The 17,663-nt window shown below is 38.0% G+C and overlaps 1 protein-coding gene across 3 annotated transcripts in view; it reads left to right on the forward strand.

The window, feature by feature from the left end:
- Positions 1 to 17,409, forward strand: part of LOC137393262 (GTPase-activating protein CdGAPr-like) — a 36,421-nt gene extending 19,012 nt beyond the window's left edge. For 2 of the 3 annotated variants that reach the window (XM_068079726.1, XM_068079728.1), the window contains 13 exons: positions 2,213 to 2,362; positions 4,980 to 5,082; positions 5,593 to 5,737; positions 7,489 to 7,568; positions 7,655 to 7,762; positions 8,279 to 8,418; positions 8,634 to 8,829; positions 9,028 to 9,191; positions 11,297 to 11,332; positions 11,808 to 11,972; positions 13,239 to 13,469; positions 13,586 to 13,779; positions 15,878 to 17,409. In XM_068079726.1, the coding sequence (XP_067935827.1) occupies positions 2,213 to 2,362; positions 4,980 to 5,082; positions 5,593 to 5,737; positions 7,489 to 7,568; positions 7,655 to 7,762; positions 8,279 to 8,418; positions 8,634 to 8,829; positions 9,028 to 9,191; positions 11,297 to 11,332; positions 11,808 to 11,972; positions 13,239 to 13,469; positions 13,586 to 13,779; positions 15,878 to 17,119 (2,954 nt within the window). In that variant the 3' untranslated portion in view covers positions 17,120 to 17,409. The remainder of the gene's footprint in view (positions 1 to 2,212; positions 2,363 to 4,979; positions 5,083 to 5,592; positions 5,738 to 7,488; positions 7,569 to 7,654; positions 7,763 to 8,278; positions 8,419 to 8,633; positions 8,830 to 9,027; positions 9,192 to 11,296; positions 11,333 to 11,807; positions 11,973 to 13,238; positions 13,470 to 13,585; positions 13,780 to 15,877) is intronic. The other variant, XM_068079727.1, reaches the window with a different exon arrangement.
- Positions 17,410 to 17,663: the final 254 nt, after the last annotated feature.

The raw sequence follows: 17,663 nt of genomic DNA on the forward strand, positions 1-17,663 counted from the left end.
AAAACTTTTGCAGTAGTAATTTTCTCACTATTTATTTTGTTAAGACCATTTTAGGTTTATGTTCCCCTGCTTGCTCTTACAAGTGTTTATGTAGCTACATGTATGTATATAAGCATATATAAGTGAAAATTGAAAACTAATCAGTTTTCTTATTCCTCGAACAGCTAAAATAGTGTTTTGATTGGAATATTCAGGCAGTTCTGATAAAACAATGAGAAATTTAAGAATTAATGAACTTAGCTGACTTGTGAACTAATGGAGTATAATAATGTTGGTACTGTTAGACAGCAGCGTCTAATAAACATGCAGTTATCTGCAGTGCATTTCCAATATACTAGGTGTTGTAGCTAGATACCCTTAATTATTTTTGTACCCTAGGACACTTATGTATTCACCTCATCTAACTTTCGCGTTTTCGCGAAGTCATCCTCTCGCGAAAATTTCATGAGTGAAACTAAACTATCATAACGAACGAGCGAAAACGCGGAATTAAATAGCTTTATTCATTGATAGTCCAAGAAACAAATGGCATCAAGCGATCAAATTGCATTATCGATCTCGTCCACACAATTCTACCTGCGGTTTACAATTACAAACTAGTTCCAAATTGAAAAATCTTTTCTTACTGGTGAACCGAATCTGAGGAATCCAATTATGTTTGTTCCACTGCATTTATTTTCACATCACTATATTTTGGCACTCATCAGAGATGCGAAATTAAGTTGCAGCGAAATTTTACTCTGTATGCTACTCGCGAAACTAAATACTAGCGAAATATAAGTGTCCTAGGGTAGTAGGGTTAGTTTACAGGATGAGGCTATAGAGAATCCTCAGAGAAAAGAGATCGACATGATGATAATAATAATGATGATGATAGTGTCTATTGCATAAAGTTATTTTAGTCGGCTGAATTAATACTCATCTCCAAAATGATGACGGTGATAAGCCCCATTTATCATTAACCTGTTAAACAGCTCGTGCCCAAGCAAGATAAATTATTATAAATGGAGTTCTATGATGTGATTAGTCTTGATTGAAATAGAATTGTCTGTCTGTGATGAGCTTGATAAAGTGTGTAGACTTGTGACCAGCATGGTTGTTGCATGAAATGTTTGGACCCCACTACCGTGTATGCCGTGATAGGGTAACCCTCCGGCTCACTTTTAGCCCATGTAGTTCACACCAGGGTGGTGGATGACATTAGCTAATGCTTTTGCTTTTCAGGTTAAAAAGCTGTTGCTTTTTGTTCGTAATCAACGTTGTAAGAATAGATTTAACGATCCTAGTAAAATGATTTTACTGTAAACAAGCTCTGTCATGCAATATACATGGTTAAGAGTGCCTTGTTTTCTGCTAGCTGGAGATCTGAAGCCTGCTAGCTGGCGTGTGTCCTATTGATCGGTGTAGAACAAGGGGAGATGAGTCTTGAGGGACTAGCTTGTTTACCTTGTGGTATTGTTGATTGAGGGCATGCTGCGATCATCCTTAAGTTTGTTTGAAGGCCAGGCTTTCAATGGCTTTCATTGATTGATACTTGTACATGTACAATAGTCGCGAGTTGTCACTAGCGTAATGGTTTAACACTGCTGTATGCTTTGGTCATCAACAGGGTCTGTCTTAAACTCTACCAGGTCTTATCTAACTATATCTGGTCGATGGAGCGTGGTCAGTGGTACGAAGGTGGCAGCTGAGGCTCCTCTAGTGAACTCAATTTGTAATTCTGTTTGGGAGCTGCTGAAAAGATGGCTTCTTGTTTCCTATTGGTGGAGTGCTTTCTTGAGTTGTTTCCTATTGGTAGAGTGCTTTCTTGAGTTGTTCCTATTGGTGGAGTGCTTTGGGATCGTATTCTCATGAGGTTACTCGAGTAAGATGGTTGATTGCTGTGACCAGCATAGAAAGGATGGAATATCTTAAAATGTACAAGAACATTCAGTCATTCTTGATAAATGTCACTCACTCTCGCTACTGAGTTCTCTCCGTGTTTCTGTTTCTAACGGTATTGCTTTTCCTTTTAGTATTTCAGTCTTGAGGTATTCAAACAGTGACAGTCTAATGCAGTCTTTAAACAGTGACAGTCTAATGCAGTCTTTAAACAGTGACAGTCTAATGCAGTCTTTAAACAGTGACAGTCTAATGCGTCAGTCCCACTGATCACATTGTCAGATCCACCGGGTATGCTGTAATAGATTACAATGTTTGTTGTAACTTACAGTGCTGAGTGGCAAAGATAAGTTCATCACCTATCTACTTACATTCGTCTTCAACCGACCTAATAGGGCAACCCTAAAGCAAGAGGGAATTGTGAAAGAAAGAGTATTTGGCTGTGACCTAGCCGAGCATCTCACCAACACTTCCCACACATGTATGTCGATCATTTATCGGTAGACAATTGGCTTAGTTTTCTTTAAAAAAAACATTTGCCTGTAGATGTTTTGTCTACCTCAGTCACTTGTCCTAGTAGTTGTCTCCCTTGCTCCTGTGACGATTTGGTAGTCCCCATGGAGTACTTCCTTTCATATGAATATATCTGCCGTGTTTCTTCTAGTAGTCTTGAAATTTACTTGAAAATTCTCACTTGTACTGTATGTCTTGTATTTAACCACATTTGTAGTATGTGTTTGTTCCATATGATAATTACATTTTTATTGCTGTGTTGAGACTTGGCTACACGCGCGCCCGCACAAACACCGAGAAATGCATCATTTATGTTGCCAATAAAATGGCAATGCATTGTTTCAAAATGAACATGTTGGTTTACATTAGTACAGCTAAAACCATCGTGTCTATGATTGGCTGAGATAGACATTTTCTAACAGAGGCTATTTCCATCCAAGATTGGCTTTTAAATGACGACAAAACAACCTCACATAAACAACTATTTATATATGGACAAAGGTATTCTTACTCGTAACAAATAAACGGAAGCCACGAGTATAAATTTGAACTGTTTCCAAAACATTTCAAACATTTCTGTCAGTAATTAGATCTGTTGAAAAATTTATTCTATGGTTTGATTTATTTTATATAATTCAAAGTGTTTTTTTACTTTACGATTTGAAGTGTTGACATGTAACACTTTTTCCTCGTACAATTTGCAGCGGTGCAAATAGCTGCACAACCGTTATTCTTGTCACGAATCTTTGATTATCCATATTAGATAATAAAGATCCTGATAATACTTTGATAAATGTCCTGGATAACTCAGCAAGGATGTCATTGGCTCCACATGATTGAGGTCGATTCTCATTGGTCAATCTATTTTGCAACGCGTATGTACTGGTATCAGGTATCTACACTCCTTGTCAGCTATGCATTTCATCGGCGTGTGTAGTCAGGACTTCAGATACGAGCTGTACGCACTCATATGACAATTACAGTCAAACCTCTATGTATGAGTTGTATGCATATGACAAGTACAGTCAAACCTTTACATATTAGTTGTATGCATATGACAAGTACAGTCAAACCTCTACAAATGAGTTGTATGCGTATGACAAGTACAGTCAAACCTTTACATATGAGTTGTATGCATATGACAAGTACAGTCAAACCTTTACATATGAGTTATATGCGTATGACAAGTACAGTCAAACCTTTACATATGAGTTGTATGCAAATGACAAGTACAGTCAGACCTTTACATATGGGTTGTATGCATATGACAAGTACAGTCAAACCTCTACGTATGAGTTGTATGCATATGACAAGTACAGTCAAACCTTTACATATGAGTTGTATGCATATGACAAGTACAGTCAAACCTCTACATAGTGGTTGTATGCATATGACAAGTACAGTCAAACCTTTACATATGAGTTGTATGCATATGACAAGTACAGTCAAACCTTTACATATGAGTTATATGCGTATGACAAGTACAGTCAAACCTTTACATATGAGTTGTATGCAAATGACAAGTACAGTCAGACCTTTACATATGAGTTATATGCAAATGACAAGTACAGTCAAACCTTTATGTATGAGTTGTATGCGTATGACAAGTACAGTCAAACCTTTGCATATGAGTTATATGCATATGACAAGTACAGTCAAACCTCTACGTATGAGTTGTATGCGTATGACAATTACAGTCAAACCTTTACGTATGAGTTGTATGCGTATGACAATTACAGTTAAACCTCTACGTATGAGCTGTATGCGTATGACAAGTACAGTCAAACCTCTACATATAAGTTGTATGCATATGACAAGTACAGTCAAACCTCTACGTATAAACTTGATCAGTTCCAATCTGTTATTCAGATGTAGAAACTCCTGTCTGTCAGAGCAAATATTGTTATATAAATACCCTGTTTTGTTTGGTTCATTCCACAGATCAATAACTTGATGTAAATACTTTAGGTATAGTTATGGCATTACTTCAGATGCTTACTAAAGTGTGTTACGTCGTGTTTCAAAACGTCCTCGCGTTTACATGGCCGTAAGTTTGATGATATATTAAAGGCCGGTATACATTGTAGCGCAGGATATCGGCAGTAATCCAGCAATACATCGGTGATCCTTGGTGATGATATTGTTCCCACTATCACAAATCTATCTACATTTACATTTATATTAGTGAATAGTTTGTGCACTAGAGGTCTTGTTATACAAGGTGATCGGTGAATTACTAGTCCTGCAACTATCAGAGAAATATAGATCAAGCATTCTGCAGCAGCCAATCACCATCGTCGGAGCGGTGTACATTAGATAGACTGTTGTGGATGCATGTCAAAATATCTGCAAAGTTTGGCAGCTGCAATGTTTACCAGCATATCTGCATTGCCTCGGTGATGCCATCAGTCTACAGTGTGCATAGTCTATGAATACTCGCCGAGAGGACAACTCTCGTGTACCTCGATACAGCGTGTACCAGCTTTAAATTTGAGGCTAGATTTACTCTCAGCATAGTTTGAGTAGGCATACTTCTCAGTATGATTGTTACAACGCCTTTGATATGTCAATTGTCAACTTTGCAGTGCCATTGGTACTGACGAGCTGTTGTGAAACTGTCGAGCAACACGGACAAATAAATGGAATATACAGGTTGTCTGGAGTTGCGTCGAGTGTACAGCAGCTCAGGTAATTTGGTTGAGAGGGCATAACTCTCACTCCCCGGGCTACCACTGTGTGATTTAGCTATTGTTTCTTTTGCAATGCCTGTAGACATAACTGCCCTGCTGTCTGTGCTCTAATACGGGTGTCATGGCTGTGTGTCCCATAGCTACTATATGTGAGATGGATTGCTTACTAATTGTACAGGTATACAATATTCTGTTGTGTGTATTTAAGGAACTCTTGATGTTTAATCCTTAAACTGAGCTGGGACATGTCTGTAAGTATATGTTGTCATTCAGATGATACGCCAAACTACATGAACTATACTGAACTATATGGCAGACAGTGTGTTAAGTTATATGACAGAAAATACACAAAGCTCTGTGACAGACAATGTGTTAAGCTGTATAAATGATATGTTGAACGTTACGCAGCAGAATATATGCCCATCTGCTCACACGAGGCTATACAATAGACTGTTTGAGTATGTTGGACTACAGATTAGACTGAATAGTTAATATGCTGCCGTTGCAGAGCTGCGTTTGATGAGGGTGTCGCTGTTGACCTGGATGAGGGGAAGTACAGGCAGGACACCCACACTATCACTACTGTTCTCAAGACATATTTTAGGGAGTTACCCAATCCTCTTCTTACGTACCAACTCTATGATTCCTTCTCTGTGAGTCTGTCCTATTTATGTTGTTTCTCAGTATTTTACGTGTGTCGTCATTTTCTTGTAGCGCTCTTATGTATATCCGTGTTTTCTTGTAGTGCTTTTAGATATATTTATTTTTCTTGTAGCGCTCTTACATATATCCGTGTTTTCTTGTAGCGCTCTTGCATATATCCGTGTTTTCTTGTAGCGCTCTTACATATATCCGTGTTTTCTTGTAGCGCTCTTACATATATCCGTGTTTTCTTGTAGCGCTCTTCCATATATCCGTGTTTTCTTGTAGCGCTCTTACATATATCCATGTTTTCTTGTAGCGCTCTTACATATATCCGTGTTTTCTTGTAGCGCTCTTACATATATCCATGTTTTCTTGTAGCGCTCTTACATATATCCGTGTTTTCTTGTAGCGCTCTTACATATATCCGTGTTTTCTTGTAACGCTCTTACATATAACCGTGTTTTCTTGTAGCGCTTTTACATATATCCGTGTTTTCTTGTAGCGCTCTTACATATCTCCGTGTTATCTTGTAGAGCTCTTACATATATCCGTGTTTTCCTGTAGCACTCTTACATATATCCGTGTTTTTTTGTAGCGCTCTTACATATATCCCTATTTTCTTGTAGCGCTCTTACATATATCCGTGTTTTCTTGTAGCGCTCTTACATATATCCGTGTTTTCTTGTAGCGCTCTTACATATATCCATGTTTTCTTGTAGCGCTCTTACATATATCCGTGTTTTCTTGTAGCGCTCTTACATATATCCGTGTTTTCTTGTAACGCTCTTACATATAACCGTGTTTTCTTGTAGCGCTTTTACATATATCCGTGTTTTCTTGTAGCGCTCTTACATATCTCCGTGTTATCTTGTAGAGCTCTTACATATATCCTTACATATATCCGTGTTTTTTTGTAGCGCTCTTACATATATCCCTATTTTCTTGTAGCGCTCTTACATATATCCGTGTTTTCTTGTAGCGCTCTTACATATATCCGTGTTTTCTTGTAGCGCTCTTACATATATCCGTGTTTTCTTGTAGCGCTCTTACATATATCCGTGTTTTCTTGTAGCGCTCTTACATATATCCGTGTTTTCTTGTAGCGCTCTTACATATATCCGTGTTTTCTTGTAGCGCTCTTACATATATCCGTGTTATCTTGTAGTCCTCTTACATATATCCGTGTTTTCTTGTAGCGCTCTTACATATATCCGTGTTTTCTTCTCGTGTTCTCAGATATATTTATGTTTTCATTTAATATGTTTACACGCACCCAAGCGTTTTACTAGTGCTAAATAGATAATGCATTCCATTTATATTGTTACGTAGGTACAAGTTGCACTGCACCCTGCTCAATATGTAATTGTGCTCTAAATTGTTAGACGCACACATGGGGTTCTTTTTGCTTTTTATTTACAAGAGATTGAGTATTCACATTGTCTTAGGTTCCTTGAAGTATACAGTCTTGACATAAAGGTTCTTGGTATGTCTGCACGTGTAGTTTGGTAGGATATCTCTATGAGCTGTATATTTCGAAAGGGCAGTGTTTGGGTACCTCTATGAGCTGTTCATATTGAATAAATAGTATAGTAGGGTACTTCTATGAATTGCTCATTTTGAATCAGTAGTGTGGTAGGCTACTTCTATGAGCTGTTTATATCAAAAGGCTAGTGGTAGAGTACCTCTATGAGCTCCCTCTATTGATTATGTAGTTGATCTATAATATCATTGTTTACCAGCAGCTATATTTCTCTTGAAGGAGGCTGTTGAGTTGACAGGAAGCAACAGAATAAACAAAATAAAGGAGTGTATAAAAAGGCTTCCTCCCCCTCACTACAGGTAGACATACGCATTTACCTGTAGGCTTTACCATGCAAACACACCAGGAACTGATCTTAGACATGTTGTCTGGCAATCTGTTGTAGGACTGCAAAATATCTGTTTAACCACCTTAATAGAATGGCTGGGCATTCATCCCAAACAGGAATGGACTCTAAAAACTTGGCAATCGTCTGGTCCCCAAATCTTATGAGGTAAGTTTCTAGGTATGTTCAATCTTTATACAAACAACCACCATAAAGTATACTATGCTTTTGTCTTGTGTGTTCTATGTTATTTTATGATGAGGTTATTTTAACTGCATAAAAGTGAGACTTAAAGGGGTCGCAAATGTTTTTTATATCTTTGATGCTCGTTAATTTGTAAAATTATGCTATTCCTTGAGCCCAGTTTACAATATCATCATCATAACACAATCAAGTGACTATACATTAACCCTATATATTAACCCTATACATTAACACTGACCTATCCTGGTTATTAGTACATGTAGTTGAATGCTGACTTCACAGAGCGTTAATATAGTAACGCAAATACTTTAGTCACTTCCTGATTATTTTTAAAGTCACAAATCCTGTCCAATTCACGCAATTGGCTCAAACACAAGGAAAAAAGGCTATTTAAGCTGTTTATTAGGCTATCATCTAAAGGTCGGCTGTCAGGTATGGGAGAGAGTATGTTCCTATATAGCCTGCTTGGTTTGCGCGCAGGTCAAAGGTGGTAGATGCAGGGAATGTGACAGGCGTGGACATGTTACGTAGCGTCAGCATACAGACAACCTTGGTGGAGGCCCTCATCTCTTCTTGTCTTACCATATTTGCTGACGATGACATCTCACAGCCAGTAGATGGTATGTTGGTTCAAGTAGCACTTATCTCTACTCGATGTGCCTGTCATGGTGGATATCTGATACCTTTCGTAGTACCTCTCTTTGTATTACAGGTTCACAGGGAGTTAGCCTAGCGATGCAACTGGGTTGTTCAACAGTCTAGACATCAATATATGGGTTGGGATATGTTGACACATAGGCTTGTTCATTTGATGTCTAGCTTATATTGGTTTTAGTAAACACAAAATCTCGACCGAATTCCATAGCTGGCAGTTCAGTGAACAGGCTCCTCACCCTCTCCGAAGCGCAGAGCAGAGCGTCTGAAGAACACAGACCAAAGCGAGACGCCAACTCCTACATACAGGATGGTACCGACGTCGTTCCTGTATTTCACACAGCTATCAACTTCAAAGCCCAGTCTTTTATTGCAAGGTACTTAATGAAGACGCAACTCCTGTCTATCTAAGTTCATAGTCAAATTTCATAGATGCATTGGTCCACAATCTGAAATCATAGATGTAAATGCACCCTGAACTTCACAGGTCAGAAAAGAATTATTTTTCTTTGTTTACATCAACATATAGAGCATTGTTAGGTGTCATCTCTGGCATTGACTGCTTCTGTTTACAGCGACGATAAGAAGTCCGATAACCGCACCAGACGTAGTCAGTCTGTGCAGGCGAGGCACAGTGACCCTGCTGTTGGCACTAACACACACATCAAAGATGTTGTGCCAAAGTGGTGGCCTTTCTCTCACAAACCCAAAGTACCATCAGTCAAGTCACACAGGCGCAGTGAGTAGCTCATGGCACCTGTTGCATCGTGTCATGCTACATTGTGCAACACAGTCTGTCTATCTTTGCTTCCTTTTAGCTAGTGGCTTATTCCTCTAGTTTGAGTTGTCAAGTTGTTACATAGCCAAGTACTCTATTGTAATTTTTCATAGAATAATATAAAATCATTTGACATATTTGCACACCTTCGGTAAAGAAGGTACATGTAAATGGTGAACATAAATTATTGTTATTACAATTACATAGCATACTACATGTATATGCTCGGCTTTTGTATCATACTCTATCATATTACATACTGTATTATACTCTATCATATTACATACTGTATTATACTCTATCATATTACATACTGTATTATACTTTATCATATTACATACCGTATTATACTCTATCATATTACATACCGTATTATACTCTATCATATTACATACCGTATTATACTCTATCATATTACATACTGTATCATACTCTATCATATTACATACTGTATTATACTCTATCATATTACATACCTATTACAGTGCACCCTCGAGATACGATGTTAATTCGTTCCAGAGTTGGCATCGTATGGTGAAAAAATCGTATGTAGGGGTATGATATAACAATACTACAAAGGAATATTTGCTCTCGCTTGTGTATTTTACACCAAATTTTCCACGCGGACATGAGAGAAGTCGATCATTGTGTCTCTTCTAAACGTTCTAAGAATGTTTTCTAAGAACTATATTTCAGTGTCTTTTTTTTTTTCGATGTGTGTTATGAGCACACCGACGGCCAAATTTTAGCTCGGGCGAAACTTTTCTCAAATTCGTATGGTGAAATAAAATTCGTATAGCGAGGTGAAGATATCACAATGTTTGACTTCGTAAGGTGAAAAAATCGTATATCAGGGTAATCGTATCTCGAGGGTGCACTGTTTACTCTATCATATTACATACTGTATTATACTCTATCATATTACATACCGTATTATACTCTATCATATTACATACCGTATTATACTCTATCATATTACATACTGTATCATACTCTATCATATTACATACCGTATTATACTCTGTCATATTACATACCGTATTATACTCTATCATATTATATACCGTATTATACTCTATTATATTACATACTGTATCATACTCTATCATATTACATACCGTATTATACTCTATCATATTACATACTGTATTATACTCTATTATATTATATACTGTATTATACTCTATTATATTACATACTGTATCATACTCTATCATATTACATACCGTATTATACTCTATCATATTACATACCGTATTATAGTCTATTATATTATATACTGTATTATACTCTATCATATTACATTCGGTATTATATTCTATCATATTACATACCATATTATACTCTATCATATTACATACTGTATTATACTCTATCATATTACATACCGTATTATACTCTATTATATTACATACTGTATTATACTCTATCATATTACATACTGTATTATACTTTATCATATTACATACCGTATTATACTCTATCATATTACATACCGTATTATACTCTATCATATTACATACCGTATTATACTCTATCATATTACATATCGTATTATACTCTATCATATTACATACCGTATTATACTCTATCATATTACATACTGTATTATACTCTATTATATTACATACCATATTATGCTTTATTATATTACATACCGTATTATACTCTATCATATTACATACTGTATTATACTTTTTCATATTACATACCATATTATACTCTATCATATTACATACTGTATTATACTCTATCATATTACATACCGTATTATACTCTATCATATTACATACCGTATTATACTCTATCATATTACATACTGTATTATACTCTATCATATTACATACTGTATTATACTCTATCATATTACATACTGTATTATACTCTATCATATTACATACCGTATTATACTCTATCATATTACATACCATATTATACTGTATCATATTACATACTGTATTACACTCTATCATATTATATACTGTATTATACTCTATCATATTATATACTGTATCATACTCTTTCTACCTTAATATTCTGCATCACATCTTTGCACTGAATTACAGTAGACGCTAGCAAGTGGATGTCTTACGCAGAGATGGGTGAGGCACTTGTTCAACTTTAGTGGGATTTTGGTCATACTTTCCTTGTATAATCGCTTGCACCCAACTGATTGTTCTTTATGGCAGAGTTACTTTAGCTGTCTCATCGGTGGTGATTTCTGGTGGTTGTAGCGGCATGTGTTGGCAGGAGTGATTCGGTGCTTGTTAATTTCAGGGGTACTCATTCCCATTATCAATCGCTAGTTGGCATAATTATGTGTTATGTGTTGGCATAATTACGCGTTATGCCTGTCCATAAATGTCTCCTCTTTAGAAATGCTACACACACCAACCGCGTTCTGGCATTTATTGTAACTTCTGTCTTATTCACTGAGAATACAATTGATAGAATTCTTTTGATGGAATTGTCTTCTCTTCCAGTCTGATAATCGTCTATATCGTTCACTCTTACCTTAAAGTCTACATTTTATGTGGTGGAGCAGACAATTACAAGTATGCATTGACTCTTTTGTAGAGTATACGCTGTTGTCAAAGGGTCAGTCTCTTGAGGAAGGAGATGACATCACCGAGAATGAGATAGGTCACCTCTCGCGCAAGTTGGAGTCGAGTCTCAGCACGAGCAATCTTACTAACAGACCGCTTACTGATGGTGACAACATTTCCATCTCAGGCCAGTCTGGTGTGTCCAATAATCCTAGTTTAATATTCTTTCAACGCTCACTATATTTTATATGTAAAGTGAAACTCGGATAACTCAAACTTCACGGGACCGAGCGAAAGTGTTCGAGTTATCAGAGCGTTCAAATTACCAAAGCACTGTCAAAAGTGCATGTGTTTATCAGTAGATACATGTACATATACAAAATATATATAAATCAAAAGCATAGAATGCTTGTTGCAAGTTAAAGGGCTTCTCATGTAAAGTTTAATAAAAATTTTATCAGAAAGTATTGATATTTTTCTATCACTTGATATTTGTTTGTTGTTTTATGTGATGTGGCTGCCAGGACATTTTCAGATTAATTGGCAAAACTTGATCACTATTAAAACGCTCAGAAAAATGACATCTGTTTCTTGAGCACTTTAACCAAGATCCATTTTGCCAATTTTACTTAAAGTTTATACAAGGTTACCTCGCCTTTCCTTGCAAAGCGGATGTTTGGTAAAATTTGATTTTTTGCAAACCTTTGAAAAAGTCGTTAGCGAAAATATTTTGCCTATGATGGTAATAACGATGCCTGTAAACCACTAAATGTTGATGTTTATCTCTATTGCTCGGAATAAAGTGATATTCTAAAGTAATAACAACCTTCTCTGTAGCCGTTGGGCAAAAACTGTTCGAGGTAATGATGTTGAGGTCGAGTTATATAAAGCAATTTATCATTGCGTGGGAACGGACCAAACAATTCCATTTGAGTTAACTATGTGTTCGAGCTATCCGAGGGCGAGTTATCCGACTTTGCCTGTATTTTTAAATGGAGCTGGTGCTTTGCCATAGCCATAGTGAAGAGTAAATGCTGTACCGCGCTTTTAGTCCATATCGTATTTAGGAGCAGAATTTACTTGGTTAAAGTCACAGCGATTATATAATTATTGTAAGTATTCATTTTGTTGAATAAACAATTTGTTTGAGCCTCAAATCTTGGGCATTACTCATTCAGGAACGGAGCTCTTGACCTTAAGTATGACCTCTAGACCTGAAGTATGTTGAGTAAAGTGAAACTATGTCTAATGAGTTCCTTTGCGACAGGAGTTCTTTTGTTGCTCTTTTTTAACAGAAATTCAGTCATGTGTTGTTTCCTGTTCAATAAATAAATTGATATTATATATTTATTGATCTTCCGTATCGATCAAATGTGTGTTATGAGCAGTGACTAGGATCATTGCCACTTCTGACCACAAAAGTGCTGCCAAGGTTCAAAGGTCGAGTGTCTATTTACTGTAGATGAAGGATTGCTAGTGAGAGCTGCATCTCATGAATCATTTTTTGACATCAGTGTGCAGACATCACCTCTGCCTCATTCAAATACTCTACCCTTGCCCCCTGCAAAGGACTCTTCACCTGCACGGTCCTCGGCAGCAACCTTGACTCCGAGTACTGGAAACTCTCCAACATTGAAGCCTGCGATCTCTCCGAGTCCAATGAGTGATGGAATCAAAACACATCTGACATCAGGTATGTCAGCTTGGGCCACACATGTGTGTCTACATGTTCCCTTTTCCTTAGTGTGACACGGACCCTGTGAATGTAGCTCGAGCACCCATTTCTTTTCCTCTTTTTTTCTTGTGTAGGGGCGGTGTTTAGACCGGCCTATACAAAGGGTGCAAATGAGATAGTTGCAACACCAAAGGCTACTTGGAAACAATCTATGAACCACGTAGCTGAGGAGTATAACCCACACTCAAATATACCCACAATGCACCGGTCTACCCAACACATTCCTCAGTTCCTCCCTGCATTAGCTGGTCGAAACCTTGGTGACAGGGTGAGTAAAATAGCATTACATCTATACATGTCGAAGCCTTGGTGACAGGGTGAGTAAAATAGCATTACATCTATACATGTCGAAGCCTTGGTGACAGGGTGAGTAAAATAGCATTACATCTATACATGTCGAAGCCTTGGTGACAGGGTGAGTGAAATAGCATTACATCTATACATGTCGAAGCCTTGGTGACAGGGTGAGTAAAATAGCATTACATCTATACATGTCGAAGCCTTGGTGATAGGGTGAGTAAAATAGCATTGCATCTATACATGTCGAAGCATTGGTGACAGGGTGAGTGAAATAGCATTACATCTATACATGTCGAAGCCTTGGTGACAGGGTGAGTAAAATAGCATTACATCTATACATGTCGAAGCCTTGGTGATAGGGTGAGTAAAATAGCATTACATCTATACATGTCGAAGCCTTGGTGATAGGGTGAGTAAAATAGCATTGCATCTATACATGTCGAAGCCTTGGTGACAGGGTGAGTAAAATAGCATTGCATCTATACATGTCGAAGCCTTGGTGACAGGGTGAGTAAAATAGCATTGCATCTATACATGTCGAAGCCTTGGTGACAGGGTGAGAAAAATAGCATTACATCTATACATGTCGAAGCCTTGGTGATAGGGTGAGTAAAATAGCATTACATCTATACATGTCGAAGCCTTGGTGATAGGGTGAGTAAAATAGCATTGCATCTATACATGTCGAAGCCTTGGTGACAGGGTGAGTAAAATAGCATTACAGACGGTTCCCTACTTACGAACATTCGAGTTACGAACAACCCGTACATACGAACAGGTCTGCGCGTATGTCCGCCGCTAATACCGACGGTATTACCGACGTATTAGCGGCGGAAATAGGCACTACTCAGAAGCCCAATCCAGCATCCACCTTTCTCTGCCCAGTTCGTTGCAGCGCATAAGTGCGTGAACGTATCTCCAGTGCGCAAAGAACTTTTTTATTTTTACTGTACGTATTGTAAAGGAATTTGCCGGCCTTTACTTTATTGGTTACCCTACTAATATAGCACTGAAGCAACTTACGAACAAATTCACCTTACGAACAATCGTTCGGAACGTAACTCGTTCGTAGGTTGGGAACCGTCTGTACATCTATACATGTCGAAGCCTTGGTGACAGGGTGAGTAAAATTGCATTACATCTATACATGTCGATGCCTTGGTGACAGAGTGAGTAAAATAGCATTACATCTATACATGTCGAAGCCTTGGTGATAGGGTGAGTAAAATAGCATTGCATCTATACATGTTGAAGCCTTGGTGACAGGGTGAGTAAAATAGCATTACATCTATACATGTCGAAGCCTTGGTGATAGGGTGAGTAAAATAGCATTGCACCTATACATGTCGACTATGTCAAACCAACTTGTAGCAGTCGTGTCAACTGCGGTATATTTGTCTTTCCCACCATGTATATGTATATGGTACGGCTGCAATGGCATGTTCCATAAAGTTTCCTTCGGTTCGCACAAAAAATACATTCTTAAAAGCAGTCCAATAATCTGTGACTATCATATGTAACCAGAACTTGAATGTGTGGCCTATGTGGCCGATTAATTATTTATCCAAATTAATTTGAATATAACAAATACATGAAGTAGTGTAAATAAATCAATAAATATTTTTATTTTTAACTAATGGGTCAACTGGTCAATAATTTGATAAGGATTGATAATAACGATTTTATCAAAGGATATCGCCGGTCCCTCTTCAGACCATTCAGTACTGACCATTGTCAGTCGTTTAAACCGTTCATATCGATGCCACCTCTGTATAATACCAAGTGAAAATGTTGTATTATTATACAGTACTTTGTACCATTCACGTGCCAGAGTGAAATAGCAATTGGAAAATTACTATTAGCATTGCAAAGAATAACTTTTTTTAGTAAAGTAAATAGTACTGCGGATAGGAATTTTACTAGAATCTTAATAAAAATTGTGTTGTAGACATGCTACATATTGCCGATTGGACATAGCGAAAGAAGAGGTGGATACATAGCATGTTGAATTGGATCATGGTCACGTATATTGGTACGATTGATGCATGTCTAACTTTGGTTTACAGGACAGGCTCTCACCAGTGCCTCGGGATTATAATTCTTCGCGATTTGGGGAAGAGGATGAACATATTTATGAAGAGGTGATTCCCCGTTCTCCAAAATTCATGGCCCGGAGTCAGAATCCACCAGCCAATGCAATCAATTTTCCTACAAATAAAACACTGGATAGCAATCCTGCCTCTAGCACTCATCTAAAGCAACAGAGTATCAAAACTGGGGGACTCGTATACGCACCTGTTGGACCTTCAAAGCTTGCCTTGAGTCCTCAGCACAATCTCCAGCACCCTCCTCAGCGCCATCCCCAGCACCCTCTCCAGCAACCTCCTCAGCACTTCGTAAATAGTGGGCTGTACCAGCATTCGCCCTCTCACACTGAACATTCAGAAAATCTTGAGGCTAAACCATCACCAATCAGGTCACTGGTGCCAGGCCATACGTCTACTGGTATTGAATGTACTGGCCCCGTTTCACCTGCTCTTGTAAGGGAAAGAAGTCCTGGTGACCAGTTTTTGTTAACACAGTTTGGACAGGACTCTGATACGCCCGAGATGAAGCAGTGTCTCAACCAAGCAAGGCAGGCACGCTTGTCTCGTAGTTACTCATCCAATGAGACAGAGAGGGCTAGTAGGGCGGCTGGTAGGCGTACTTACGAGACACCTGCCTATGCCAATTTATCAGAGACTGCTTCACCGTTTGGTGACAACGCTGAGAACCGGAAGGTACCTGTACCTGTTAGGAGTAAACACTCAAATGTGGACCTAGCGATAGCTGCCTCAAATGTATCGTTACCGGTTCAGTCTGGTCGTCGACCAACGCGCAAGGTAGAATATGTTAACAGGAAAAATTATGACCCTGATAACAAAGCTCTCCTTAGACAAGTTTCTATAGATAATGTACCTCTTGATTCTAATTCAAGTCCAAGTGCGACATTGACAGGACTGCCAGCACTATCGAACAGTTGGTCACATTCATCTTGCCCTCCTAAACCCTTTCACCAGTCTGAGTCTTGCGATACACAGCCTTCTGTGGGACAGCGAAAACTGACCCCACCTTCGCCCGCGCCACGTAAAATCTCACCTGAGACTCCATATCATACAGCTGTCAACGAAACTTTGAACAGTGCGACGTCGGTTCACACAGTTCCGCCAAAACCGGCTCAGCGTCTCCACTCGCTTTCAGAACCTTCTGAGAAACCTTTGCTGACTGGAGACTTGCTTGAAAATGGTTTTCTTTTAGATCCGATATAAAGCAGGGTCTCTATATCACCGATGCAACATATATATGTATGCACTGATGCATTATAGACAGTATATTATTGAAAGGGTGCTAGCCATTGATGTTTGCTACAAATTTATATTTATCTATGAATCATAGTGTACATAAGGCCATTCGTTGAATGTATTAATATACTCATCTCGCTGTATTCCTTAATGAACCTCTAACATCATTTTTGTATGACAATCTTGTTTTTATTTATCCGTCAACAACCTATCATCGCTGTACTTTTTATGATTGTCAATAAATTTTTCATTCCACACAGTGAAGACCTTCTGACTGATGTACTTTGTATGGTATCTTTTATAGACTCGGCTTTAGTGGCTATGATCATGAAGTTCAGCTTGAAAAAAGCTGTTTCAACAAATAGATTTAGCTTTTTCATCAACACATGCAGTCAATCGCATAAACATGCGTTTACAAACCTGTGATTATTACTTCCTACTGCCCATTCAACCTGACATCATAGGTATTAAGACAACTTATGCACTTAACTTTCACCCCGAATTGTCAGTA

Source organism: Watersipora subatra, chromosome 4 (genome assembly GCF_963576615.1).
Source record: "Watersipora subatra chromosome 4, tzWatSuba1.1, whole genome shotgun sequence".
Taxonomy (NCBI): Eukaryota; Metazoa; Bryozoa; class Gymnolaemata; order Cheilostomatida; family Watersiporidae; genus Watersipora; species Watersipora subatra.